At 45.2% G+C, this 26,988-nt stretch overlaps 2 protein-coding genes across 2 annotated transcripts in view; one reads left to right on the top strand and one right to left on the bottom strand.

Annotated features, from left to right (window-relative positions):
* The window catches only part of Spata18 (spermatogenesis associated 18), a 31,975-nt gene extending 22,964 nt beyond the window's left edge, over window positions 1–9,011 (bottom strand). Inside the window, exons 1-4 of the mRNA XM_060380759.1 lie at window positions 8,652–9,011; window positions 1,810–1,915; window positions 1,567–1,670; window positions 64–173 (exon numbers count right to left, since the gene is read on the bottom strand). Of these exons, the coding sequence (XP_060236742.1) occupies window positions 64–173; window positions 1,567–1,670; window positions 1,810–1,915; window positions 8,652–8,738 (407 nt within the window). The 5' untranslated portion in view covers window positions 8,739–9,011. The remainder of the gene's footprint in view (window positions 1–63; window positions 174–1,566; window positions 1,671–1,809; window positions 1,916–8,651) is intronic.
* A 4,368-nt stretch (window positions 9,012–13,379) lies between these two features.
* Sgcb (sarcoglycan beta) lies at window positions 13,380–26,966 on the top strand. Its single transcript, XM_021645919.2, has 6 exons — window positions 13,380–13,469; window positions 16,688–16,897; window positions 18,914–19,099; window positions 19,787–19,978; window positions 20,243–20,374; window positions 24,080–26,966. Exons 1-6 carry the CDS (start codon window positions 13,431–13,433, stop codon window positions 24,281–24,283), a joined length of 963 nt encoding a protein of 320 aa, XP_021501594.1. The 5' UTR covers window positions 13,380–13,430; the 3' UTR covers window positions 24,284–26,966.
* The last annotated feature ends 22 nt before the right edge of the window (window positions 26,967–26,988 follow it).

The raw sequence follows: 26,988 nt of genomic DNA, 5'->3' as shown, positions 1-26,988 counted from the left end.
TTAAAAAGTTATTAATCTTAGAACAATTCTGTTTGAAAAAAAGATAACTTGCATTCCTCTTACTCGTCTTGAACCTGGTTTTGTTGATTGTCTGGGTTCAGTTCACCATCTGATAGCTGTTCTTCCTGATCCCGGGAAACGCCCACTCTGTTTTTGTCCTTCAACTGCGGGTCCTGGAAAGAGCATATAAAAGTAATATGGACATGGGACATGACATGGCCAAAAACACTGCGCTAAGCAAAAGAAGCTGTACACAAAAGAGCATGGCTCCGTTTGTGTGAACCTCTACCATGGGAACCCTTAATTCGGAAGGACAGAAACCAGAACATTAGCTGCTCTGAAGGTGGCATAAGGCAGGCTAAGGTCAGGTTGTGGGGCGCGCATGCATGCGCACACACACGCACACACACACACACACGGCATGGTTTATGTATCTGTTCAGAAATGGGTTTTGTGTGTTTGCTCCTTGTTGTTCCTTGTTCCAAACTCATCTTCTGTGGACTCCACTACATATAGATTATAACTTGTTTATACATGAAGACTTTAAAAACATCATCCTATATAATCTCTATACCCAGAATAAAGAGTTTAAAGCATAATCCTAATGTCTGCACCCAGAATTAACACCCTCAGGAAGCAAAACTCTGGCCAGCATATGCCCTCAAAAAATACTAACGACAACTGGCATCTCTAGGTAGAGAGAGATCTTTCCATGTGCCAGGCTCTCTGCAAAGAGAGAGAATTGTTTTGTTTTTGTTTTCAGGATCCTACCATCAGATTGGCAAAATTATTGTCCCCATTTGGGGAGTAAGTACTCAGAATCATAAAAGTTTACAACTTCCCATGGGATCTGCAGAGTGTGGGTTTCTGTCCAGTTTGGCTCTCACCTAAGCAGAAATCTTTGAGCTCCTGGTTCTTGTTCAGAACATCCCACTTTGACTACTTCCATTTTTATAAGGAATCTATGTAAGCCCATTTAAATATCTGGAAGCAACCATACTCACTGCCATGGTGCACAATATAGCTACACTGTCTCTCTCAAGAGTGGGTGGGTCGGAAGCTTGAGCCCTGGGTGTGACAAAGGGATAAGTAGGGCCTGACGGGAGAAGCCTTTAGATCATGGAAGGTCAGAAGTTCTCACCAGACTCTGACTAGTTTTCAGTGAAGAAGCGAGCCTGGCTCCTCCCATGTTTTCATTTGCTTCCTGTCCTGCTGTGTGATCACGATTTCCCACACACACTCCTATCAATGAAATGTGTTCCCCTGTGGTCCCCTGCGTAGTCTGTACCATGCTGCTTGGGCTTTCAGACTCTAAAAGTGTAAAGTTAATAAACTTACGTGGACATTATCTAGCCTGGGGAAGCTTGCAATGGCAACAGGAAATGTAATGAGATGGACACCTTAATTATGGCTCATTATTTTCTTTCCAGTCTGGTTTCTAAATGTCTAACAACTCACACTGACCTAGGAAAGGAACTAGTCCCAGGCCTAGGGGAGGACAGCACTTAGTTTTCTGTCTTGGAAGTCCCAGTTTCATTGTGCCGCATCATTTTTGGGGGTCCCTACCTGCTTGTTCTCCATAAGTTTTATCATGTTTATATTACTGAAAGTGGTCTCCAGCATAGGCAGAAGCCGAGTCTTGATTGTTTCCACGCCTTCATTGTGCCCTCCTAATACAACGAAGAGGGCAGATCAGCACGGTGGGGAAGGGATCTCAGCCAGAGGACATAGAAAAGCATAGAGCAAACGCGACAGGGAGACGGTCTTGGGGTTGGGGGTAGGGGGTAGAGACACAGAAGATGCTCTCACCTTCTTGAGCTGTCACGGTGAGGATCCCAAAGAGTTGCGCTTGTATTTTGCCAACTTGTTCGATGAGTCCGATGCAATAATTTAGATTTTGATCACAGGAGTTTGTCTGTAAAGTCATTAACAGAAGATATAAGTACAATTCCTACAATTCCTAGTTTCTGGTAACCACTGCACATAGACACGAGCCTGTGTCATCCAGAGGCTTACAAGGTTCTGACAGGCACCGTTGGGCACCACCAAAATCTATTCCCCAGGACACATGGCTGGGATTGAGCTGTGTGGCCTATGTGACTCTATGAGTTCAACTCATGGTCGGGAAAATGGTGTGCACCATGACCAGGACTGGCTGAGCAAGCCTGCTTCTGGATTTCCAAATCTGCCAACTAAATGCAGAGGAAGCAGCGGAAATCTCTAGGGGGAAAAGAAGAGTGTGGAACCACAAGACCCCCAAGGCTGTTGACCTGACAAATACTGATGTGATAAGTGGCTGAGAAAGTTTTTTTATAGATGTTTAAGCCACTGAGGTTTGGGAAGTTGTTTTCATGGCAATGATTCTACTCAGCAGAATCCTGAAAGAAAGGAAGAAAAAAAATCCCCTCATGAACTGAAGAGACTGTTTATACTGCAAAATATATTGCTGGCTCATTTATGTTTCATCATTCAGCTTGTACATAATTTTTTTTTTTAGTATGATACGTGCAGAGTTTACGATTCCTCCTTTAACAGAGGAAGATACTGTCCTGGGCCTGGGATACAATGGGGAGCAAAACAAAAGGAGGCAGAAAGACTGTAAGTGGCATCCACTGATGAGCTGCTGTCTTGTAAAGCTGGGGAAGGCTTCTGAAGCCTGAGAATAAATTAAGCCCACTAGATGGTTTGGGGAAACAGGTGGCCATACTGGATATGGAATGCTTTCCGTGATAAGGATGGAACACTAGAAGGTTGTATGGGCCTCTTGGTTTATATTCTGCTTTGATCAATATTTAATTATTTAATTCATACTTAAGCCTCAAGCTGAGTCAAATACTGAAAGAACGGACAGAACTTTAAGGAAGCAATAGATTGCATGAGTGTAATTATATAGGTTTATGTCAGGACCAGGCATAAGGGAGCCAACCTTGCTGAATGAGCCTATCTCCCATTTCTTAGGAACATGCATCAAACATACATATCACCCCCATACAGTGGGAGCGGCAACACGTGGTAGAAAGAAGCTAAACAAACCACACCCAGCCCTTCAAGAAACAGAAGGTAGCTATGAGGTGGTATGTAGCATCAAAAGGAGTCAGGGCTTAGGAATCAGGCAGCCCTGGGTTCAAATCCCATTCTCCACTAATGAGATGAATTCCTTTTAGGAAAAACATTTAAATGAGACCCTCTGTATCCTCAGATTTAGGAAGTAATTGACTTTTCGAGCTAACTAACTTAAGTGTAGATATTAAATCAGAAGCATGTCTGTGGTATCCCACGACCTGCCTGGTGCCCAAGGGAGCCATTTGTGTACACCCAAGACATGTTACAACATGCTCAGCTCGCCACACAAAGCATTGCATAAGATGCTTGAGTTATAATAGGATCTCATTATCCAATTAGCTCCATCATCTGACAAACAGAGAAAAGATAGCACTTAATGCATTCTGTCCAGAACAGCGTCTCCAGATTCATTCATTCATAAGCTCCAGACTTCCGAGTCTGTTTAGAGACTTGGATTGGCAGCCCCCATACCAAAGGCATTTTTTCTTAAGTTTTTATTTTATTTTATTTTATTTTATTTTATTTTATTTTATTTTATTTCATGTACATTGGTGTGACGGGGTCGGATCCCCTGGAACAGGAGTCACTGACAGTTTCGAGCTGCCATGTGGGTGCTGGGAACTGGACCCAGGTCCTCTGGAAGAGCAACCAGAGTTTTTAACCACTGACCCATCTCTCCAGCCCTGCCAAAGTTACTTGTAAGTGAAATGTGTTGACTGCTTTGGAGCTCAGCAGCTGGGAAAGTGGATGCAGGATGAGAACTAAGTAGGCTATAAATGATAATCCCGGACTACATTAAGTGTTTTCTGTGTAGGCAGTAAACTAGAGGTTGGACAAAGCAAGCTCTGGGTGTGAAGCGAGAAAAGGAGAAGGGGAGAGGGAGGGGAGAGCATTTCAAGGGAAGGAGTGACAAGCAACAGCAGGGTGCTTCTAGAGAATGTGCCTCCTTTACCCAAAGACCCACAGAAAGTTCAATCTGCCACTAGAAGGATTCTGGGATTGAACCATCTGTGAAAACACTAACAAGGCAAGCAAGGGCAAGTTAGCACCCGACAGGGTCAGATCTTGTAGCGTTCACATCAGAGAGCGACTCCGGAGGAGAGGTGGAAGGTACAGGACAGTGACTGGGGGAGGGACGTGGTAAGAGAGTAAGTCTGAAGGGGAGGTCAGGTGTCCCCAGTCACTGATCACACCTACATCAGCCAAGATCCCATTGATACCCGCATTAGCTGAGGGTAGTGAGTTTTGGCTTGGGCAGTCCAGGGTGCCTGCAGAACCCTCAGATGGAAACAGGAGTGTCTAATGAGAGTCTCTAGCTGAGCCTCTGCTCCCTCTCAGCACACCTACCTTGCAGGATGATCTTCAAAACCACCCTCTACTTTGGCTACCGTTGCCACAGAAGACCCAGCAACTCGGGAAAGTAAAGTCAGTCATGAGAGAATGGTTGAGCTGAGCTCTGCACTGCTTCCCGAAACCCAGGCATGCGAGACACGCTTCGGACCGCAGGTAAGAAAGTGCATCTGCAGCTCTAAAGAGAGGTGGGAATGGGGTTGTGGCTTTGGATGGGAGAGAGTGGAAGCCCATAGATCACAGGGAAGATACAAGATGGGGAAAGAAGGAGGGCCGTTGTTGCTGTGCCAGAAGTGGGCTGAGGAAGAAAGGACCATAGAGAGCAAAACTGATGGCAACGACAACGCAAAGATGAAGAACTGAGATGGTAAAGCAGAGGGTCGCTCCAAGAAAAGAAGAGCATGTTTCTACACTGCTGTGCTGCGCTTACACTCCCAGCCACTCTTTAGCCACCTGGCAAGCAGACTGGAGCCACAGAACTACGGTCACATGACATTTCTGTTAATAGCAGCCATATGCAAGACAGCATCCTTCAGTTTGGGTAAGTATACCCGCGGGGCTCACACAACCACAGAACCGCCCAAGGATGCCTTTCTGAAGAGATAGGCCCATCATTAAGTGATGCACAGTCATGCTTCTGGAAAAGGCATGATGGGCAAGAGCAATGTGCCACTGAAGGGCAGTACAAGTTTGCTCCCTTCCCCTGCAGCGCTCTCAGGTGGCATGATAGGACAGCAGCTACAGCCATCCCCAGGGCCTCCGAACCAGAAGTGAAGAGCTGCCCTGTGACTTTTCAAGAGAAAATTCTCCTTCCCATTGAGACCTTAAGATTCAAAGGCTTGTTTATCCCTGCAGCTGGATCTGGCAGTGAAGAGATGCAAAGAAAGACAGTGTTCTCTACAAATTTCCTGCTTAGACTGCATCTGGAGAATGTGCTAATCTGTTGATTCAGGAGTGGTTACGAAGGAAGGAGTCTATTTGAATACACCATAGCAACATTGACAGACCTCTATCCCCCCTCCCCCAATACCGTTCTAAACCAAACAGGAGGTACACCTCACTAAGCTCTCCTTCTTGTGTGTTGATATTTAACAGCATGTGTTCAGCTATTATCTTTAATGCAAGGGAAGAGTAACGTAGAGAGAACTCCTCCTTCAGAATCCAGCTCTGCATATAAGGTGATTCGTAACTTTTGCAGAAGAGGCCAATAAAATATACAGATGTTGCACCATAAATTTCAAGTATTTAAACTGTATGCTCTCACATGACCCTTAAGAGACATTCTTGCTGTCTTTCATCTTGTCTGCTAAATATGTCAGACTGATACACTCATACAGCGTCTTGCTTCAAGTATCACCTAGCCCCAAACCCTCTTTCTAGAGATCCCCATTTCTCTATCACAACACAACTAGAACAACATACATAAAACCTAAATCCAAATGGTCTTCTTCATGTGTTATGCTTTCAGAGGTTCCCTCTGACCTCCAGCAGAGGCTACACTCCCAAACACATCCATATAGACTCTCTGACATCTGTCCCCAACCTTCCACCCATTCTGCCTCATCTCATTGCCATCCTCCAATTGAACCAGTCCCAGCACCCACCAGTTCCGTCAGGCTTTCCCTACTTCTTACACAGAGAGTTGCCTCTACCCTCTTTCTCTCCTGCAGACTGAGGCTCATCATTAAGATGCAGCTCCATTAAGGATGGAGAGGTGGATTAGCAGTTAAGAGCACTGGCCGCTCCTCTGAGGATGCTGGTTCAGTTTTCAGCACTGACATGCAGCTCACAACCATCTAACTCTGTCTTTAAGAGACCTGGCGCCCTCTTTCTGGTCTCTGCAAGCGCTGCACAAGTGATGCACGTTAGAAACACCCATGCACACACACAAAAATAAATGTTTAATTAAAAACATACAGCTCCCACTGCTAATTCCAGGGCCTAGCACAGGCACAGGCAGGCACAGCATGTGCTCTGAAAAAATTGTTGACTATGTAAGCAAAGATGCCTTGCAAAAGTTAGTGTCAAACCCGCTGATTTGATGGCCAATAACTCTTTGTTGGGTGAGTTATTGAGCTTTTGAACAATGAAAGTAAGCAACTTCTAGAAGTCATGTTTTCAAACCAAGCTATCCTTGAACTTAAGAAGAGACCCATCTTTGAAGGCACTTGAGACTATGTGTACACTAAAGTCAGTATCACCAGAATGGCAAAGAATGGCAGGACTGTTTGCTGTCGGTTACAGTCCCGTCCCCTTTGGGAAATGGCTGGAAAACATTCTTTTCCTGGAATTTTCATAACACTTCATTACATTTCTTTACAGGTAGGAGGTGCGCACGTGGGAATCAGAAGGCAACTTGTGGGAGTCAGTCTTCCAGCATGTGCATTCTGGGGATGGAACATGGATCAAGGCCTTGGCAACAGATGACATTATCTAATGAGCCCTAGAAATATTTTGTCGAAATCAACAAGGAGTAGTGTCTTGCATGACCCACAAGACTACCAGATGTTTTCAGATTAAAAACAAGCCAACCTTTTTAAGGCTTTAGGGCACAAATTGGTGTTTTTAAAGAACGCCCGCCGTCCTTTTGGAAACTGAGGCAGCGGCTCTCCGTGTGTAGTGTATTGCTGGCTCATGTATATCCCAGACAACTTTGGGCAAGAAATGAATCAACACCCGGTTGAGATTTCATCACTCTGCTCCTCACACAATCTCAAACATAGCAACGGCTTTTGTTAGAAAGTCTGATATTTTCAGACCATAGTGACTGTAGGGAACAGACAGAGAGGAAGGTGAAACCAGGAATAAAGGGAAGCTAAGGCACAGTATACAATGAAGCCAGTCTTAAGAGTACAGCTATCAGAGTGTGGGTGCAAGTGTAGGGCTTTCAGAATCAGGGTGGAGATTGAGGTGACGGAGAAGGGAAGGGAAAAAGGAAAGCCCAATCGGGCGTTAGCCCAAATAATCATTAGTTGGAAGAAAATTGAAATTGTGCATTATGTTTAGGGTTAATCTGAGCCATTTGTTCATTTTCCTTTAAAATAACTTTCCCCCTGGGGGTGGGCTTAATTGTGTTCATGCTTCTAAAGGATTATGCATGGCTTGTTTTTTAAAGTTAATTCCAACTAAGCCAGTATGAGTACACTCTGCAAAGTCAGCCTTCCAAAGCAAACAGTTTACAACTTTTTTAACGAATGTAGTTTTCTACAACCAGCATTTGAACAACTAGAGTTTGCTGTAGGGCATATTCATCTTAAAGTTTAAGTCAAAATTCCCTGGTACTAACGAAACCACTTTCAGGATTCACAAGTCAGCGCTTAGCAACTGACCCAAATCCAAACTACACATAACAAGATAAGGCTACGTCTAGATGTAAATTCAGAAACAAGCTGATCTAGCTTTCTTTTTAAATTGAGATCTAGAAAGTATCATTATCTGATCCAGTTCCCACCGGGGGACAGATAACGTGCTGAGACCCAGAGTGGCTAGAAAACGTTGTTAGGCTAGCTCTATCTACACACAGCTGGAGAACGCAGGTCAAGGTCGAAATTCTACTGATAGCTCTCCGAAGCTGGGTAAAACCCAGTGCCTCCCATTCAAGGCACTTTAATCGAAAGTGAGGCGAATTCAACATGGAGCTGTTGGAGCCAGGGTGCAGTGGTTTGGAGTGTGCTTCTGGGACTGCCAGAATGCTGGTGAGGCAGTGGTTCCTTACAAAAGCCTTGGCAACACCTTCTGGAAGCTGCCTGTGGAACCTCTGTAATCGCCATGCCTACCGACAGGCAAACAAAAGGTGTGATCTTTACGAGCGTCCCTTTTTTAGTAAAACTCCCGGGGGTAAATTTAGAAAAGCTCACTCTGGTACGATCCTGGGTATCCCGAAAAGTGAGAACCTTGAGGAAAGGCTAGGGGGGAGCGGGGGGGAGGGAGCAGGGGAAAACAATTCCAAAGCAAGCAATGCAGGCGAGCCGCCGACCCCGTCTTTCTGTTGCTAGGGCCGCCGGCGTCCATGGTTACCGAACGCTGGGAAGCCCAGTACCGCTGGAGGGGAACAGCCCACCCCGAGGGGAAAGGTTCCGACAGACGCGGGATTTCCTCCTTCGATCGAGTCCGAGATTCCCCGTTGGGGTCTCAAGAACGGTAGCTTTGGGGAGCGACACCCCCAGACGCCAGCCCGGGTCGAGGCTGTGCAGAGGAACTAGGCAGGGAGAGCCCTGGGGCCTCCCACCCTGACTCACGTTGTAATCCTTCACCCAGTAGGTGACTTTATTCTGCAGTTCACGGAAAGACTCGCTTCTGGCCAGCTTCTTCAGGTTGTCCGCCATCGCGCGCTCTTTTTTTCGCGCTTCCGACTTCGGGAGATCGAGTAGGGGTTGGGGGGAGGTGAGGGGGTGGCCTAGGCTGGACGGTGGTGTGCTGCAGCTACAAGGGGTCTTATCTTCTGCGCAGGCTCAGAACGCGGCTGGAGTGTCCATCCTCCCCCTCGGGTCGCACCGGGCAGGTTCGGGAAGCCCAGGGGGGAGGCGCCCTGAGCCACTGGCGCCGCGCCTCATCCACTGCCCGGCGCGCTGTTCTGGCTCCCCTTGCAGCCGCCCGCCCGCCAGGCCATAAATACCCCGGCGATTATTAAACAAACCTTGACGTGGCGGCCGGCTGCCAGGGACCCGCGGCTAGCGTCGGAGCAACGCCCCTCCCCCCGCTCCGCTCGCGCCTAACTCGGGGGACCTTGGGGACCTGCCGCTGCCGCGACACACACACACACCGCGCTGGAGGATGTCCAGGCCCCGGGGTGCTGCTGGCCTTAAACCTGCCGGGAGAAGGGGGCTGGGGGACCGCGGCACACCTAACCTGAGGCTGCCCCTGGCTCCAGGTGACAGTGCGCTCCGAGGAAAGCAGTTAACTCTATGGAAATTTTGAGTAGTCTCTGCTGCAGCCGCTTACTTGGCCCTTTCTTTATTCCTCCCCCTCTGGTGCCTTCAAGTGTCCACCTGGCCTTTGCGGCACTTAGACTAAAATGTTCGTTTTTACCGCTTTTCATCTTTGGCTTTGTTTTCCTCCCACTCGGTGGGATCCTCGCGCTGACTTCCAGGTACAAGCCTGTGTTGTGTGGGAACTTAAGGGGCCCTCCTACGAGCCATGCCACCACCCTTGTCCTATTGCTTTCTGTGTCAGGATCTTGTTTGGGGAGGTCAGGACCTGTATTGCTTTTCAAAGGAAACTTAGCTTTTGTTCCTTACAAGAAATTGCCTTTAAAACGGAGTTTCCGCAGTGATAAGATTTCCTAGCTGGAGAATTGTCATGCTAGCACTAGGACCTGAATTTGGATCCCCAGTATTGACGTAAAATAAATAAATAAATAAATAAATAAATAAATAAATAAATAAATAAACAAAAACAGCCAAGGGACTCCCTGGGACTGCTGGTCAATAATTACTTAGCTTCAAGTTCAGGGAAAGGATCCTGTCTCAAAAAATAACGTGAAGAGATTGAAAGAACATCTGGACATCTGGCCTTCTACATATAAGTACACACAGAGAGAGAGAGAGAGAGACAGAGAAAGAGGCCAAGAGACACGCAGAGAGAGCAGCGTTTACTGGTGGCATGCTAAAACACTTTGTTCTCTTAAGTGGCAAAGCACTTCCTTGTCCATTTACTCAGCATCTGCTAACCCAAGTAGTCTTTGCTCTCATATCTGGACACTGAAGGCAGGTTCCTACACTAGGAAGCAGTGAGGCCAGGCTTGCCTGTGCCCGTGCCAATACCAGCATGCATTCTCTCTGGGCAGACCAAAATTATTTTCCTGTACAAGTGCTTCATGTCCAGTTTGCCTAAAACACACAGAAAATGCAGAAATCCTCACAATTCTATCAACTTATAAATAAACGTAACAAACTCAAATACAGAATAGAAGAGGAAAAGCAAGGTGGATATATTGTATTGAGCCAGATTTCCCCCTAATCCCAACCAAGGTTTTAGTTATACTTACTTCAACACAAAGGGGATCGCGACCCTCAACTTTTTCGGCACTACTAGCTCAGTGCGGTAACACCTACACGGTATCATGACCATGGCTATTGCAGGGGAGGGCTCAGCACACACTGAGACACCGCGGAAGAGCGAGGTATGGTCCGTCCTGGCAGCTACCCTCCCGCATCTCAGAAGAATGACATCGTACAGCATGAGTGATGTGGAAATGGACCCTTTTCATACCTTAATAGCATTTACTGGATTTCCACAGTGACCCACCCATGCACTTCAAGCATAAGGTGAAGTCAGGCCAGCTTCCTGCTCCCTAGGATCACACAATATGCAAGAGACAGACATAGCAACCACATCTCAGGTAAAGCAGCAATAGGACAACAATACAACTATGGATACAGCGGTTCCCCCCCCCTTACCTCCTTCCTTGTCTTCTTGGAAGAAGGTGACATCCAGAGCCATCTCTGTAAGGATGGAGGAGTCTACCAGGAAGAGACAAGAAAGTGGATGCACAGAAACGCAGCCACAGGGTGAGAAATGGTAGAGTCCACTGTGAGTACAGAGTCAGGGACAAGCCAAGAATAGTCCTGGGTTTGGTCATGGTCAAGAGATGAATGTTTATTTCATAGGCAGTGGGAAGGTAGCCAGGGCTATAAACAGAACTGGATCTCTTACACATCATATGGGAGGTCCTACAGGAGGTGGGACTGGCCCTGGGGAGAACACTTGGGAGGCACAGAGTGATGGAAACGTGGTCCTTTTCTAGGGTATTGTACAGTGAGTGTTAAAGCAGATCTATGTCAGAGGCATTTTATATTCAGTGGGAAAAAAGTATCCAGTCATCAAAGCTATATGGTATTTATTATTTGGTTCCTACTGTGATCAGGACTTGAAGAAATATGTAATGATAAACTTCACTCCATTTGTAAGGAGCATACAGTCTACTTAGGAGAAAACTATGTTAAAAGCAAAATAATGCAAGATAAAATATTAGGTATCAAGTAGGTATGGGTATCATAGTGAGTTAAAATAAAAGACATTGCCAAGCACACAGCTCCCTTCAAATATTTCAGAAGGGGTAAAAAAGGCTTCAAAATAATAGCATTAGACATTTCTCACACCAGCCAGGCGGTTGTGGTGCACTCCTCAGGAAGCAGAGGCAGGTGGATCTCTGAGTTGGAGGCCAGCCTGGATTATTGGATTACACAGTGAATTCCAGGACAGGCAGGGCTACACAGAGAAATTCTGTCTCAAAAAAAAAAAAAAAAAAAAAAAAGACTCACACTACCATTATGGTTAAACGAATGACTCGGTTCTCTTTCTTAAAAGACAGATTGGGGGTTGCCGTAATTGTTAAGAAGTTAAGAACATTGGCTGCTCTTGCAGAGGACCTGAGTTCTGTTCCCTGCAACCGTTTGGTGGTTCATAATTGTAACCCCAGCCACAGGGAATCGAACACCCTCTTCTGCCCTCCACGAGCACCACACATGCAGGTGGTGCACATACGTATCTGCAGGCAAAATATTCATAATAGCAAACCTTTAAAAAGGAAGAAAACAAGACCAGCAACAAGCAAACAAACTGGCAATGAACAGCTGGGCGTCCTGTCAGTAACGCGTCAGCAATGAGGAGTCCAAGGGAAGTAGATCTTCAGAAACATCAGTTACAAAGTACCTGTGTGAAGACAGGTTTAGGAAAGCAAGGTGGGGCTTCTTCTCATCTTAGAGCCTGAAATGTCAGGAGCTCTGGAAGACAAGTGTCACTGTTGTGTGTGATTGAGACACAGCCCTTCAACACGCTGCAAACTGAAACAGGGCACACGATTAGAACCAGTACCTCACACTACCGGCCAGAACGTCAGAAGCCTCTGAAGTAAAATGTGACATTTGATGAGTTCTTGGGGACACAAAAGAATATATCAGGGAAAAAATAAAAAGAGATCAGAGCACAGTGAACAGTTAAGCACAGGAATCCGGGATCAGTCAAAGCCGTGTTCTCAAAGTTGATAAATGGGGCCAGAGCCAAGCTATCAAACACAGACACTGTCCTGTGGATTGTAATTTGTTCTAGAGATGAAGCCAAGGCGGTTTCAGCAGTTGGAGAAGACAGGAGCAGGCAAATGACCACACGGGTACAGCACAAAATCAGACGTGAGAAGGGGGAAAGATTAAGAGACTTTTGTTATGTGACGGCGCATTTAAATTTCACAGCCATCCTCAGAAGTGGGCGGAGCAGCCAAGTGACAGTTGGGTGAGTTACAAAAGCAAAACGACCCAGCACCTGGAGAAAAAAGGCTCAGTCAAAAATCCCCCTGAGGTGGGCACGGTACTTCCTAGAAGCTGTTTGCGACCCGAGGAACAGTTCTTGGAAGTTGGAGGCTACTCTCTCTATTGTAGTTTTCTTTTCAACCTAACGGCTTGTCGGACCACAGAGCAACCAGCGTGCACCGGCTACCTGCAACTCTTGAGCTGTCTCCCTGGTGCTCGCTGCTTGTCAAGTTAGGCTCCCAAGGACCAATAAAGTCAGCCCATCTCCAGCTGGACCGACCATCTGCCTTAAAGAAGGGGCGCCAAGCTTGACCTCCCAGTCCTCCTGGGGGACTGGTTTGGTTTAAGCTGCCTAACTTCTGTCCATTGGTCTGCACCCACGCCTCGCCCACGAGTCCTCTCCATGACACTGCTCCCTCGCAATTCCAAACAGCTCGGAATGCGGCAGCATCCCAAGATGGGGGGGGTGGGAGGGCTGGTGGAAGGGAAAGGCATGTTTTGGATTCTGAGCGCATCCTTTCCAAAAAAAAAAAAAAAAGACTTAAGGAAGTCCCAGAGCGCGTGCGAGCTCTGCCGCATCCACCCAACCCGAAGTCGCTCGCCCTCGCGAGTGACCCGCCCGGGTGGATCTGATTCTGCAGACAACTTTACCCACTCTGGAATTCTTGGTGGGGAGGGAGGGGAGTGACGGGGGCGTGGCCGGGCGTGGCCAGCGAGGGCATGAGCCCCACCCCCGTGCCATAGCGCAAGCGCGGGCTGCGGCGGGCCAAGATGGCGGCAGCGGCGGCGGCGGCGGCGGCAACCGAGCAGGTCTGTGAGCCCGCGGCGGCCGAGGGCTGCTGGGGAAGCAGGGCGACCGGGTCGACCCCACGGAGGGCGGGCACGAGGGCTAGGGGCCGGCCGGCGGCGGGGTGGGGCGGGGTGGGGCGGGGTGGGGCGGGGCGGGGCGGCGGGAGCTGTCCGCCGCGGAGATGCTGGCGGAGGCCGGGCGGGGACCCCGGGCAAGCCGCTCCGGGCCGGCGAGGGGAGCTGTCCCCTTCGGCGGGAGCGACGCGGGCCACCGGCCTGCGGAGCCTGCGCCTGGACGTGCCTCTCCGCGGCCAGAAACCACGCGGATAAAAATAACGTCAGCTGGACGTTACCAGCCAAGTCGCGGTCAGCTGTTGCCTGGAGTGGATCATGGCCAGGTCTTTTTTTTTTCCTGCCGTGCCCCCGTGTGCGGACAGCCCAGATTTCCCCGCCCACTTTGGATGCGCGGAGATTTAGACACCGATATAAAACTGACTGGACTCGTGTCTAGCGGGTGTAAGGTTACTTCTAAGAAATGCATCATCGAACGTTTGCTGGTCTTCCTTGTAAGCCTAAGCACAGCTGAAAGGCTTCCCCTCAGATATCAAGCTGTTCTTGACATGCACACACATGTGTATGTGTGTGGAATGTGTGACTAACATCCCCGTGCATGTACTTGCCCAAAGTGACCCATTCTAATAAAAAACTATTTTTAGTCACTTCTTAAATATTTCCTTTAAAAATAACCGGTAAGATGGTTTCCTTAGAAGCCCCATTCTTCACCATCATTGGGGTCGGGGGTGAGCGAAGTTGGCAATATTCAATTGACTTTAGGGGATATTTTCTCAGGTGGCTATAACATTTTAGAGACAGACCTGTTAGGTCTATGTTCCTGGATGGCTCATTCTAAGGGATTACAAAAAGATATCTGCTAAACAGACATCGGAAGTCAACTGTGACAACCGGCAAAGCCCAGACTCACAACAAAATAAAGAGGAATAAGTGAAGCTGAAAGGAGACAAAGTGGGCCTGTTGGGACTGAAGCCGTTCCTTGGCTTTCCTAGTTTACCTCTTAACTAAATCAGCCTCTGAGTTAGAGGAGGGGTTCTCCTGTGCATGGGTCTTGATGCTCTGAGGTTCCATTCTGACCACTAAAAGTCAGTCACCTGCTCACTTGGCTGCCCTAAGCAGAGCAGGACTGACTGAAGAGAGCTAAGGAGAAACACACTTTGGGCTTAATGACCTGCTTTTCCTCAACCTTATGTTTGAACAGGAAGAGTTGCTTTTGTGCTTGGGGTCCCACTAATTATGTAATCTCTTCTGTTTGGGAGTCATTGTCGACCCCGCTGTGTCACAATCACTGGGTCCTGGCAGTTCTGCCTCTTAAAGCTTCTCCCCACAGCCTCATCTCCGAAGGAGCATGTCCGTATCTTCCTCCCCCGCTCTTCTATTCCAGCTCTTCTCACTTGGGGCGTAGTCTTGCTTCAGCATAAATGTCTTCAGTAGGGGTGTCCTGGCAAGATGGTGCAGTGGGTAAAGGTGCTGGATATACGCAGCCTGGCAACTTCAGTTCCTTCAATTCAATCCTGAGAACCCACCTGGTGAAATGAGAGGGCCGACTCCCAGAAGCTGTCCTCTGACCACACACACACACACCATGGTGCATATGCCCCCACATACATACATGCACACTCACTAAACAGAAAAATAAAGAAGAGGACAAGGGGAAAGGTTAGAAGGAGATTTGGGGGAAGGAGGAGGAAGAGAAAGAGAAGGAAGATTAGGAAGAGGAAGGGGAGGAGGTAAGGGATGAAGAGGAAGATGGGGCCCATTGCTACCAACAACAACATCGTACTTCTCCAGTGAACCCAGGATAAAGTCCATCTTCCATACAGTAGTGCTTTTATTGTTTGCCACATTTCCACTTCATTTTCCTTCGCCTTCTGTATAACCTATCCCACCTTGGTTTGTTTCCTCATTACCTCAAACCTCCATTGCTACATTATCTACAGGAGCCTGCTTACATCTGTACCGCATTCATATAACACTTAGCATGAGACACATGTCATTTGTACCCAGAAACGTCCTCTGTCATCCAGTTAAACAGAATGTAAGACTAAAGCCTATGCCCTGCTAAGAACTATCTTGACCTGGCTCTACTTTTCACCTTTCTGCTCCCCCGTTACCAGCTATGGCCCTCCTGCTGCTCCCATTTTCTAATCTCCAGAGTGTCTCCCCTCTCCCATTTGAACTCTGCAGCATGTGTTACCTAGACTACAGATCTGGGTACCCTGACATACAGATCACGTGTACTACATAACACACAATGTGGGTCTGTAACCTGCAAAGTAGGATTATGTCATTCTTCCTTATGTTCCAACTTACTGTGACAGCGTTTGGGCATATAGCTCTTAGTACGTGCCTTCTACAATAAGTGAACTGTCTCAGAGCTCTGGAAAAATAGTGAAATGTAGTCAGTAACCATTTCTGTTGATGATTGTTTCATGTCATTTACCCATAATCATGGTCAGAAGTTCTCAAGTTTTATTTATCCCAGATTCTATTTACACTCTTAACTATCTGTTGTATTTACCATCTTAGAAATCAAAACTGAGAAATTGTGAAAAGATAGGAAAGCCTGAGCAAGCATTTTATTAACTCTTAGAATGATGATATCATCATAAATGGTAACATGGCCTCTGAAAACACCATATTCATTCAAAAGAGTAAAAAAAAAAAATCTTATTGTTATTTTTACAATGTGTCCGACATTTCAGACCCTAAAGAGAGTTCAGTTGACATTCTCCTGAAACAAACAAATTCATGCAACTTCCCTGGGCACTTTGAAGATTACTGATCTAGAATAATATTGGTTTTAATCTGTAACTGTGATGATCATTCCAAATTCTTTCTGTATAGATAAAAAATGTATAAGTAAAGACTTAATATGTCATTGCTAAAAATGTTATCACCCACTGCAATATATATGTGCGCATGTGTGTTCACCAACTCTGCCCAGACATGAGCTGTACCCACATCAACAATAGGAGGGGCTGAAAGTGGAGAGAAGATGTGCTACATGACAGCAATCCGGCACCTGCAACTCAACATGGCTTGCACTCATTTGCAGAGCATCTACCAACAACCAGCTCAGCTTTCTTTAATCATGGATTTGCATTTAATGGGTGCAGCAAAAGACAGCATAGCTGTTCCAACCTGTTTTGTTTTTTTGTTTTAAGCAAAGTTCCAATGGGCCAGTGAAGAAATCCATGCGGGAGAAGGCTGTAGAGCGAAGGAACGTCAACAAAGAACACAATAGCAACTTTAAAGCTGGGTATATTCCTATTGATGAAGACCGTCTCCATAAGACTGGGTTGAGAGGGAGAAAGGGCAACTTGGCCATCTGCGTGATTGTCCTCCTCTTTATCCTGGCTGTCATCAACCTGCTGGTGAGTATGCGGGGCCGAGTATTTCCTGTTAAACTACCTTGGGGGATTTTCTATCTTCTCAGTGAGATCACAGATTTTGCTTATGTACTGTGTTCTCGGATAGTCTTGTCTTCTGCTTTTCCATAGGTTTTACCTTCCATTGGACTTTTGTTAGTTCTTTAACATAAAAAAAAAAAAAACTAATAGGCTTCTCTTTCCAGCCTCACAAAAATACAGGAATGAAACTGAAGAAAGCCTAGAAAGATAATATACCCATATAGTAATCTCATCTAGCAAACACTGATGATTGTCCCTTTAAAGGAGCTATATTCAATAAAGGGTCCGTAAGCTCAGTGGAGGAGAGCTTCATGGTGACTTTACTGACCTTTCTCTCCCTCCCAAAATAGTTTCATTCAATGTTTTCTACATGTTGCTTGTACAGCGTAAGTGTTCTGATGGCACTGAAAGTCTGTCTTATAGTCTCAGCCCCCAGTGTCAAGCTGATGGCTGTGTCGGACTGCCAGGACTGCGAAGTGAGGCCCTGTCTCGGAAGGAAGGAAGGAAGGAAGGAAGGAAGGAAGGAAGGAAGGAAGGAAGGAAGGAAGGAAAGAAGGAAGGAAGGAAGGAAGGAAGGAAGGAAGGAAGGAAGGAGGAGAGAGGGAAAGAAAGAAAGAAAGAAAGAAAGAAAGAAAGAAAGAAAGAAAGAAAGAAAAAGAAAGGAAGGAAGAAAAGGGAAGAAAGGAAAATAGAAAGAAAGATAGGAAGGAAGGAAAGGAAAATTCTCTAGAAAAAACTGAAACCATTCTGGGTTCAGTGTGATATATTTTAAGAGAAGGCAGCAGAATAAGGGAGAGACAGACAGACAGATCACACTTAATTTTCTTAAATTTTGCAGTGATCGTGTATAAATAAAGAAAAGATTCAGAACTTTTCTAAAGGGGTGAAAAATGTGCTGTGTAGGAAAAATGTAATCACAGAGTGACCCTGGACCTGTTGCAAGCATTAGAAACATGAAGACAATAAGGCCATTCCCTTCAGAGGTCATGTCTCAGAAACATGTATCTACACAGACTGTCCCGCAACATGAGGGATATAGAGAATGTCTTACCATACGCATGCGCCGAACATGTTTGCTTCCAAGGGAGCCTCTGCCCTACCAAAAGAAAGAACTGAAGCTAGAACTGCCAAGATGGGGATACAGGAAGCCCGGGCATCTCGTGTGGGAGAAGGCATCTCGTGTGAGAGGGAAGGAAAGTTCACAGGTCCATTGTGGAGGTGGCCCAGAGGCTGCCCGGATGGGGCAGGAAGACCAGGGCCAGGAAAACTAAGCAGAAGAGAAAAACAGAGCTGACACTGTCTGAGCAGCTCGAGTTGCGGAACATTTATTTCCTGAGAGATTTGCAGAAATATAGAACTGTTCAAGATTTAGTTCAATTATCAAATGAAAGAAAATATTGAACTATGAAAACATAAACACTTAAAAAAGAATTAATAGTGTTTGGTATGATGGCAAATAATACTTACATAGTCATATTCAGTAACTACTGAACACAGATTTAACCAAATCTGTTTGGAGTTGGAAGAGAAAAGACAAAACAGCTCAAATTCTTATCTGCTAAAATAGGAAATAAGCAGATAAAACCTTCAATCGGTAAAGGAGGAAATACAATATACATTACTTAGAAATAGGGAGATCGGCTCCAGATGGAATGGCTAAAATTGCTGAATGTGGCTGATTGTCCTTAGGGAACAAGACGAGGCAAGAACAGGAAAAAGTAACACTTCTGTTTATTATGGACCTTCTATCACATTTGGTTCTTGACTGTGTTTAGTACTTTAAGATATATGTGTGTGTGTGTGTGTGTGTGTGTGTGTGTGTGTGTATATATATATTTCTCTAAGAAGACCACCAATGGTGTGCTTTTCTCACTGATTAAACTTGTCAAGAGACCTTACACATTTGCACATGATCATCCCTGTTTGCCTCCATGTGTATCTAGTGTGTGCCCAGTAACGGCAGACATGTCTCTCTTTCAGATTACACTTGTCATCTGGGCTGTGATCCGCATTGGGCCAAATGGCTGTGACAGCATGGAGTTTCACGAGAGCGGTCTGCTGCGGTTCAAGCAAGTGTCTGACATGGGCGTCATCCATCCGCTTTATAAGAGCACGGTGGGAGGAAGGCGGAATGAAAACCTGGTCATCACTGGCAACAACCAGCCAGTAAGTTCTCATTCTTCAGGACGCATGTGGATGGTAGAAGAGTGTGGACAACAAACCTGCAATTGAGTGCTAGAAATTGCTACCCTCTTTTTAAAAATTGAGCACTATATACACAAACGTATCCACATTCATAAACACTCAACAGTCAATAATATTGTTGTCCTCATAATCTTACTAGAGTTAGGCCCTCATTAGTCTAGACATTTTCCCTATAGAAGCACTGGCTGACATTAAGATTATGTAGATCACTCTTTTCTCTTTCCTGTGACAATGTCATTGTAAAGGCCCCTTTTTAGGTCAGAAAGCCCAGATTCCGGGAATCAGGAAGAGAAGTGCTTGCTCGGTGGCAGACAAGACCCAGTAGCTTTTAACTGAATGAAGCCTCAAGGATGTTTCCTACCTCCCCCCCATGGCCATCTCAGGCCCCAGCCACATTCCAACTCTGACCTGTGTTGTTGGACAGTGGTTGCTGTACAAGCAGAGGAGTGTACAAACCTTCATTTTAAAGTTATGTTATCCAAAGTCTGATTGATGGCCAGGTACAGTTCAAAGAATTTAAAATTTGGCTCTTACTGCCGTTTTAGCTTTTTACCCTTACTGTGTCCTAGTGTTCTTAAAAATAATAGTCCTTATGAATTTCTTGTAGCATTCTGTGAAAACATACTCATAATAAAGCATTTTTTTTAGATTGTTTTTCAGCAAGGGACAACCAAGCTGAGTGTGGAAAAGAACAAAACCTCCATCACCAGTGACATTGGGATGCAATTTTTTGACCCAAGGACACAAAATGTGTTATTCAGCACAGACTATGAGACTCATGAGTTTCATCTGCCAAGTGGAGTGAAAAGTTTGAATGTTCAGAAAGCATCAACTGAAAGGGTATGAGTCATTCCTTCAGCATCCTTAACAGGGAATTTGTGAGCAGCTACTCCCTGGGGGTGGGGGGTGGATTTGGGCCCCCTGAAAACATGACCTCCAGACCATCAGAAGGCTGCTTCTTGCCTTGACCTTATGCACGCTCACACGTCAATAAGCCCTCTCTTTATAAAACTGCCCTTTATAGTCCAGAGTTGAAACTTCCACTTCTCTGCGGATTCTCTCATTAACCAACAAACTCTTTTCAGCGTGTGCTTTCATTTTTAGATTACCAGCAATGCCACCAGTGACTTAAATATCAAAGTGGACGGGCGTGCAATTGTGCGTGGCAATGAAGGTGTGTTCATCATGGGCAAAGCCATTGAATTTCGCATGGGTGGTAACGTGGAGTTAAAGGCTGTGAGTATTCTTTTCTGTGTGGATTTAAGATAATTACTTTGGCATACAATATAATTTCATATGAAATAATATGTAACTATTGAAAATTACTTGTCAAGATTAGATGATCCAAATGGATAGTGAAATGAAAGAAAGTTATACAACAATGTGTAAAAATATCTCATTTCCTTCAGAACACTTATAAAATATCATTTATTTCAGAAAAGCTTATAAAATCTGGAAGGATGTAGTAAAAGATTAACAATATTTAGCTAAAAGTGATAGAAAAATGGGTGATTTGATTTTTACTTCTGCTTGTTTATGTGTTCTATGTTGTTTTAAAAGGAGACAAAATAAAACCCAAACAGACCCTCCCAGAGAGTTTTAGGAGATGAAAACATTTGTCCCCAGAAGTAGCTGCTATTGGTGAAGTTAAGTCATTGCTATTTGTTTCTGAGTTTTGTGTCCAAGGCTATGAGGAGAACAGTAAGTGAATGGGGACACGTGTTTTCATCTGACACGTGTGAGCTGCAAAAGAGAAAGAGTCAGTCTTCACCGTGACATTTGCCTCACCTTCACGGATTTTATATGAGCTTCAGTCTCCTACTTCACTCTGAGGGGCCATAGCCTGCACCCATCTTACTAGCTCGAAGTTCCAGCCAGAGTCAGATGCTCCCATGTGCCTCTGGGCACTTGGCCTGTGCTGTGTGCCTAGGGCTAAGAAAATTTGTGTAACCAGGAACCACATGACAAAAGCAGCCTTAAGTCTGAGCGCTTAGCGGTCATTCTCCCCTTTAAGAAAAATCACCTTTATAGTTCTTAGAAGTAATAAACTTTAGAAAGAAAAGTAGCTGTTTCACTTTGACAGTTTTCCCCGAAAACTGCTTAATCCATCTCCAGATGATAAAGATGAATGTGAGCTATAGCTCTTGCCAAAGGCATCACAGCTACCCTGAGGAGTTTCCCCCTGTACTGTGACAGGGGTTCTCAGAGCAATGACAAGCAGCCACTGCTAAAGATTGCAGTTGGCATGAAAGGTCAGAGGAAGGAGGTCCAAGCCCTTTGGGTAGAAAACATGTGTAAGTTACTTGAACTTTTCATTCTGCCCACCAGGAAATTCTAGTCCCATTCTGCCTTGTCAATGGGACAAATCTTACATTACTCTGAGATAGATACATACTAATTTCTAGTATTGAAAAGATATTCAGCTTTGTACATCAGATGATACCAGTAGTTTGATTCCAAGCATAAGCTAATAATTAGCAATAATTTTATCAAACTGCTTTTTAAATTTTATTTATAATTGACATGTGATACTCATGTTTATAGGGTACATCGTAAGCTTTGACATATGTGCACATGATCAGATTTGAGCGATCAACATGCACATTATCTCAGGCTTCTACCAATGCTCTTAGGTTAGGAACATTCAAAATTACCTCTCCTATCTATTTTTAAATATACAAATTCTGTTAACTTTAGTCACCTGATGCTACAATGTATTGAACACTGTTTAAGAAATATGTTCAAGAAAGTAAAATCAAATGACCACAAGATGGCAGCATAGAAACAAAATTTGAAACCAATCCCTTAACACTGCATTCCTTACATGCAACCTGTTTTTCCAAATAATGTTGAGTGCTTTATTCTGAAGATTTGGTTGTTTGCCAGAAAAATCTACATAGAGATTCCAAAATAAATAAGCTCAGAAATATGAATTGGTTCTGTTCCTAGCTTTTCAGACAAAAATCCCTGTTGAGCCTGTACATGGCAGCAGCCATTTCTGGCACTTCACGTCGAGCCTCCGCTGCTTTGAGCCCCTCCCTAAAGTGGTGCTCCCCGTGCTCACAGCCTCTGCATGGGCCATTCCTGTTAACTAGGAGTCCCTAATCCAGCTGCCTGCTTCCCTTCCCCACCTCCACACCCACAGGCACCTGACGTCTAACAAGTGTAAAATCTTGACGCCCTAGCTCCTCAACAAACATGCATTTCTGTCGGAGCTCTGCCCAACACCCGCTGACAAAGCTCCGCTCCACCTGCGGGGCCTGGTTCCTCCTTACCACCTTGGCATGCGTGCTGAGACTGTGGGACTGCCTGGATTGTTGCAGCAGCCTGTTGCCCACCCCCACTTTGCTCTTTATCCATTAGAGATGAGCCACTTCTCTACCCACAAGCCAGTAGCCAGTGACATTTTTTACAAGACAGGGTCTCACCAGTACCCCAGGCTAGCCCGGACTCAAATGTTACTGCTTCTCAAGTGCTGGGTCAGAATGCTGGGGTGTAGATTCATGTCACAGCACCTGCCTCAGAGGGACCTTTTAAAAAAGACCCTACCATTTACCACTCCGTGTGCTTCCCTTCTAATTTCAGATAAAACCTAAGACTGCTCCCCAGTCCTACAGGCCTGTCCCTCATTATTTCTTTGTCTCACATCCTACTGGCACCCCCTTCCCTTAGCCTCCGGGCTTCTACCCTGCACTCCTTCTATAAGGCTTCACCGAGGGCCCTTTCGGTCAGTGTCCTCCCCCTGGGTACCCTTCCCCGGTGACCTGCGTGCCCCACTCCCTCCCTCCTCCATTTCGGTTGGAACGCAGCATCTTCAGGGAGACCTTCTCTGGCCACCTTGTGTAAAATACAGTCCTCAACCACATACCCTCTGCTTCCCTGCTTGTCTTCCCTTGTAACATTCACCCCTCCCATGCCCTATAGACTTTCCTGTTTGCTGGTTTAGCATCTGCCTCACTCTGCTAAATGGCACTATAGAGGAATGTGCCCATTGCCCATTTGTTTACAGTCATATCCCCAGCACCTAGGATGGTGTCTGGCATGGGACAGTCTTTAGTAATGATTTGTTAAATAGGAAGGAAGGAGAGACAGGAGGAGGGAGATAAGCAGAAACTTACTGGTCCCTTGGGAGGTCAAGATGGCTTAGTTGGAGAAAAGCTTCCAAACAAGTGTGAGGACCTGAGTTCAGAACCCTCGCACCTACATAAAGAGCCAGACTTGGCAGCACCTGCCTATAATCCTGGTACTGAGAATGTAGAGGCAGGTGGATCAGATAGCTCATGTTCTGAGCTCCAGATTTAGTGAGAGAGAGAGAGAGCTCTCCACAAAAGCTATGAGAGAGCTGTTGACAAGGACACACGTTTGACCTCAAGCTCTGCATGTGCGTAGGCGTGCATGCTCTCACACATACTCAGGGTCTTAAGGGCCTACAATATAAGAATGAATCTGTAGCTATGACTTTAAATAAGAAACCCTCAGGTTCTTTGAAAGCCTGGTCTAACAAACTATATAGTTTTAATATTTAATTGAATTTCTATTAATTAAAATTAGTTTCCTGTAAGAGAAAAATACTTGTCTTTTTTCCCCACAATAACAACATCAATCAGTAACCAAAATTCTCTGGAGCCAAAGAGTGAAAATCATCCAAGACTTTGTCACCATCAGCCACACTGTGTGCAGGATGTGGTTTTGACTAATGGCTGCAAGCTCTGTTGCAGGCTTGTTGATGCATAAGCCTCAGTGGAGGCTGACTAATGGAGGAGTCGCCTCTGGAATCCTTGTGTGTGCTTTGGTTTTGCTGTGGCCACAGTTGTTTTACTGGCAACTTTACTCTCTCACTGCCGCCGCTTTCTCTTTATATTTCATCAGACTTGTCTGGTTTTATAACTTTCTTCTGTGTCCGTTTGCAGTGGTAACATAACCCTATTCCTGTCCTCACAGGAAAACAGCATCATCCTTAATGGCACCGTGATGGTCAGCCCAACACGCCTGCCCAGTTCCTCCAGCGGCGACCAGTCAGGGAGTGGTGACTGGGTACGCTACAAGCTTTGCATGTGTGCAGACGGCACGCTCTTCAAAGTGCAAGTAACAGGCCACAACATGGGCTGCCAGGTCGCAGACAACCCCTGTGGAAACACTCACTAGAAGGTCCATCCTCAGGGCTCGGTGTGTTCAGATCTCAGCTGGACCTTTCCTTTGTAAGAATGCATGTGAACCATGTTTTTACAGGGTTTGCCATAACTTGTAATTCTTTTATCTGGGGAGCACCACTGTCTCGATTACATACTCTCCATACTTAAGGGGTTTTTGAGTGCCTAAATCCTAATGTTTTATTAAGTTGCACTGATACTCAAGTGACAGTCCTCTAAAATGATTAAGAGAAGTTAATAAAGTCAAAACTATTTGAAGTGTTTTTAACATTCTACCATCTCTTGTCTAAAGGACAAGGGCTGAAGCAGTTAGGCCTCACCGTAAGCATTGGCCGTTTCTGATGGGGAAAGATCCTCTAGAGATGTTTGGAGGCACAGCATCACTGCTTGTGCTCTGTCTTTTCAAGGGGAAGGCACAGATTTTTAATGCATTAACCCAAAGCCACATTTTCACAAACAAGTCATTAAAAACTTTCCATTTACGAGCTTATAAGAAACTATGTTTCCTTAGTTTTGCACTAAAGAAAATACTCTTTCATGGTATGTTTACTTGAAATAATAATATGTATAAGTATTTGCAGTGTGTAGACCTAAAAACCATAATCACAGCTCTTATGGTTAGCAGTAACAGGAGCTGTCATCTTGCCATGCTGTCCTGGGCACTTTATGCTGATCTCTGTAATTCCAAGTGCATCTCTTCAAGTAAGGGCTTCGCTCCCAGCCTCACCCATGAGGAAACCAAAGGACAGAGAAATCAAGGAAGCTGCTCCATACCGCATAGTGAAGGATAGACTCTGAGTTGGAAGTCGTGTATGTGTCCAACCCAGGTGAACCCGATTCCAAGTGTGTTTCTGCCTTTTTTATTATCTACACTGAATTTTCAACTACTTAAAACTCTCAATGGATGGAAAAAGCCTAATTGTACTTTACCTAATAGGTAAGAATCAAGCATGTGTGCTACTCTAGTTAAAATACTAATCTGTCAGCAAAACATGACCAATCACTGTCAGTTCTTAAACTGTCTTGAGCTAGTTCCAAGCTGTCATTCACTAGACAAATCTGCTTGGTCTGCTTGTCACACGGGAGCATCTGAGTGAGTTACAGAGAGGCTGGAATACTTTTCCCTAAGCTCTGTGAAGTTCAGTGAAAAGTGGGAGGGTAGGCCTCCATAGGCCCTGCCGCCCCTATGTGTTTCCCCTAGTGCCCCCCACCAGCAGCACCCTTTGCAAGTGTCCTGTGCCTAGAAACTAGCGTACACTGGAATAAAGAGTGCTAATGCAGGACATGACGCAGGTCATTTTAGCTAGGTATAAAACTTTTATCTCTGCCCCCCTCATCTCACTGTCTCATTTTAATTATTTACAGCTGACTCTTAGCATATTTTATACTTGATTTGAAACGAATTTCCTGGCATTACTAAAACACACAAGATCAGAGACCCACAACACATAGCTCTAAAGTAGACAGTTGGAGATATCATGGGCCTAGCTACACAGAAGGACATTTGTCTTCTGTCATGGTCACTTAGAAATGTGTGCATAAGAAAAATCAATGTATAAAACAATTTGTGTTCAGTATTCTCACAGTTCTGTTAAAGGGAAGAACTAAATACTGTATAGATTGTGCACTAAGTTAAGAATTAACTTGAGACCTGAAACTAAGTGCAGATTTTAGATGTAAAGAAAGTGATTTATACCTTATATATTCAAGTATCATTTAATAACTAAATAGTGCTCAGAAAAAAAAAATCAAGTTTGGAATTCTCATTTCCACACTGTGTATTTTTAAATTGTACACTTGTTACGTGTTTTATTTAAACTTGTTTTGAGAATTTCTTTAAATAAATATTTTTACTAATCTACAGAACACTATATTACAAATTATTATTTCCTAAATACAATTCATGAAAAAAATGTATTTTTACATTTTCTTGAGAAGCACTTGTGTTTGATACATCTCCACCGAGCGCTTTGATGCTTTATGAAACTGGTGGTTACCAGGTACGGCATGTTAGAGCTGGTTACCAGGTGTAGCATGTTAGAGCGCCGGCAAGCAGACCCACTGACACACTGACCTGGAAGCTGTGCCGAGCAGCAGAGCTTGGTGCACAGTGAAGCCGCACTGCTCACGAAGGCCGCCAGGGGGCGACCCCCTGCTCCTGTGTTCATTCCTGTTCTGAATGTACCATACTGAGAGGACTTACAGCAGCCCCGGGGAACACACCCAGGCAGGAAAACAGAGGCACATTTATTTAAGCAAAGACAGTATTCTAGAGGTGGACACCAGTGCAAAGAGACAGAAGAAATAAACATAAGATTCCTCAGAGACAAGACAGCAGGGAAAATGCACCATCCGAAGCAGGAGCTGGTCGCTGTTACATGCAGTCTTTCAAAACATGGTTTATTGGCAATCTTTTTGCATTGTGACAGAAGTAAAGTAAACTTTGTGTGGTGGTTTTGATGATGGAAGGTAGAATTTCTGCGTGGTTTTTATGACTTTTTTAAGGGGGTTAGAATTACTGTGGTAAACTTGAAGAGGAGACCATTGGCGTGTTCATTGTAATCTTCTGAGTGATGTTCAATAGGGTCAAAGGTTACAAGTTGTGCCACACAAAAATGAACCTATAATGTGTTTCAGATTGATGACCTCTGTTTACAATAAAATTCTGTGAGCTCTGCTGTCAGTTTCTTGATGACTCTG

Source organism: Meriones unguiculatus, chromosome 3, assembly GCF_030254825.1.
Source record: "Meriones unguiculatus strain TT.TT164.6M chromosome 3, Bangor_MerUng_6.1, whole genome shotgun sequence".
In the NCBI taxonomy this organism is placed as follows: Eukaryota; Metazoa; Chordata; class Mammalia; order Rodentia; family Muridae; genus Meriones; species Meriones unguiculatus.
The sequence above is the reverse complement of the archived record's forward strand: the minus strand, read 5'-3'. Positions and strand labels throughout refer to the sequence as shown.

Bases quoted from the DNA above. Each gene is read 5' to 3' on its own strand.
- Sgcb (XM_021645919.2), top strand. From the start codon at position 13,431: ATGGCGGCAGCGGCGGCGGCGGCGGCGGCAACCGAGCAG. The intron at 13,470-16,687 runs GTCTGTGAGCCC...TTTTGTTTTAAG, and splicing joins CGGCGGCGGCAACCGAGCAG to CAAAGTTCCAATGGGCCAGT. The intron at 19,100-19,786 runs GTAAGTTCTCAT...CATTTTTTTTAG, and splicing joins TCACTGGCAACAACCAGCCA to ATTGTTTTTCAGCAAGGGAC.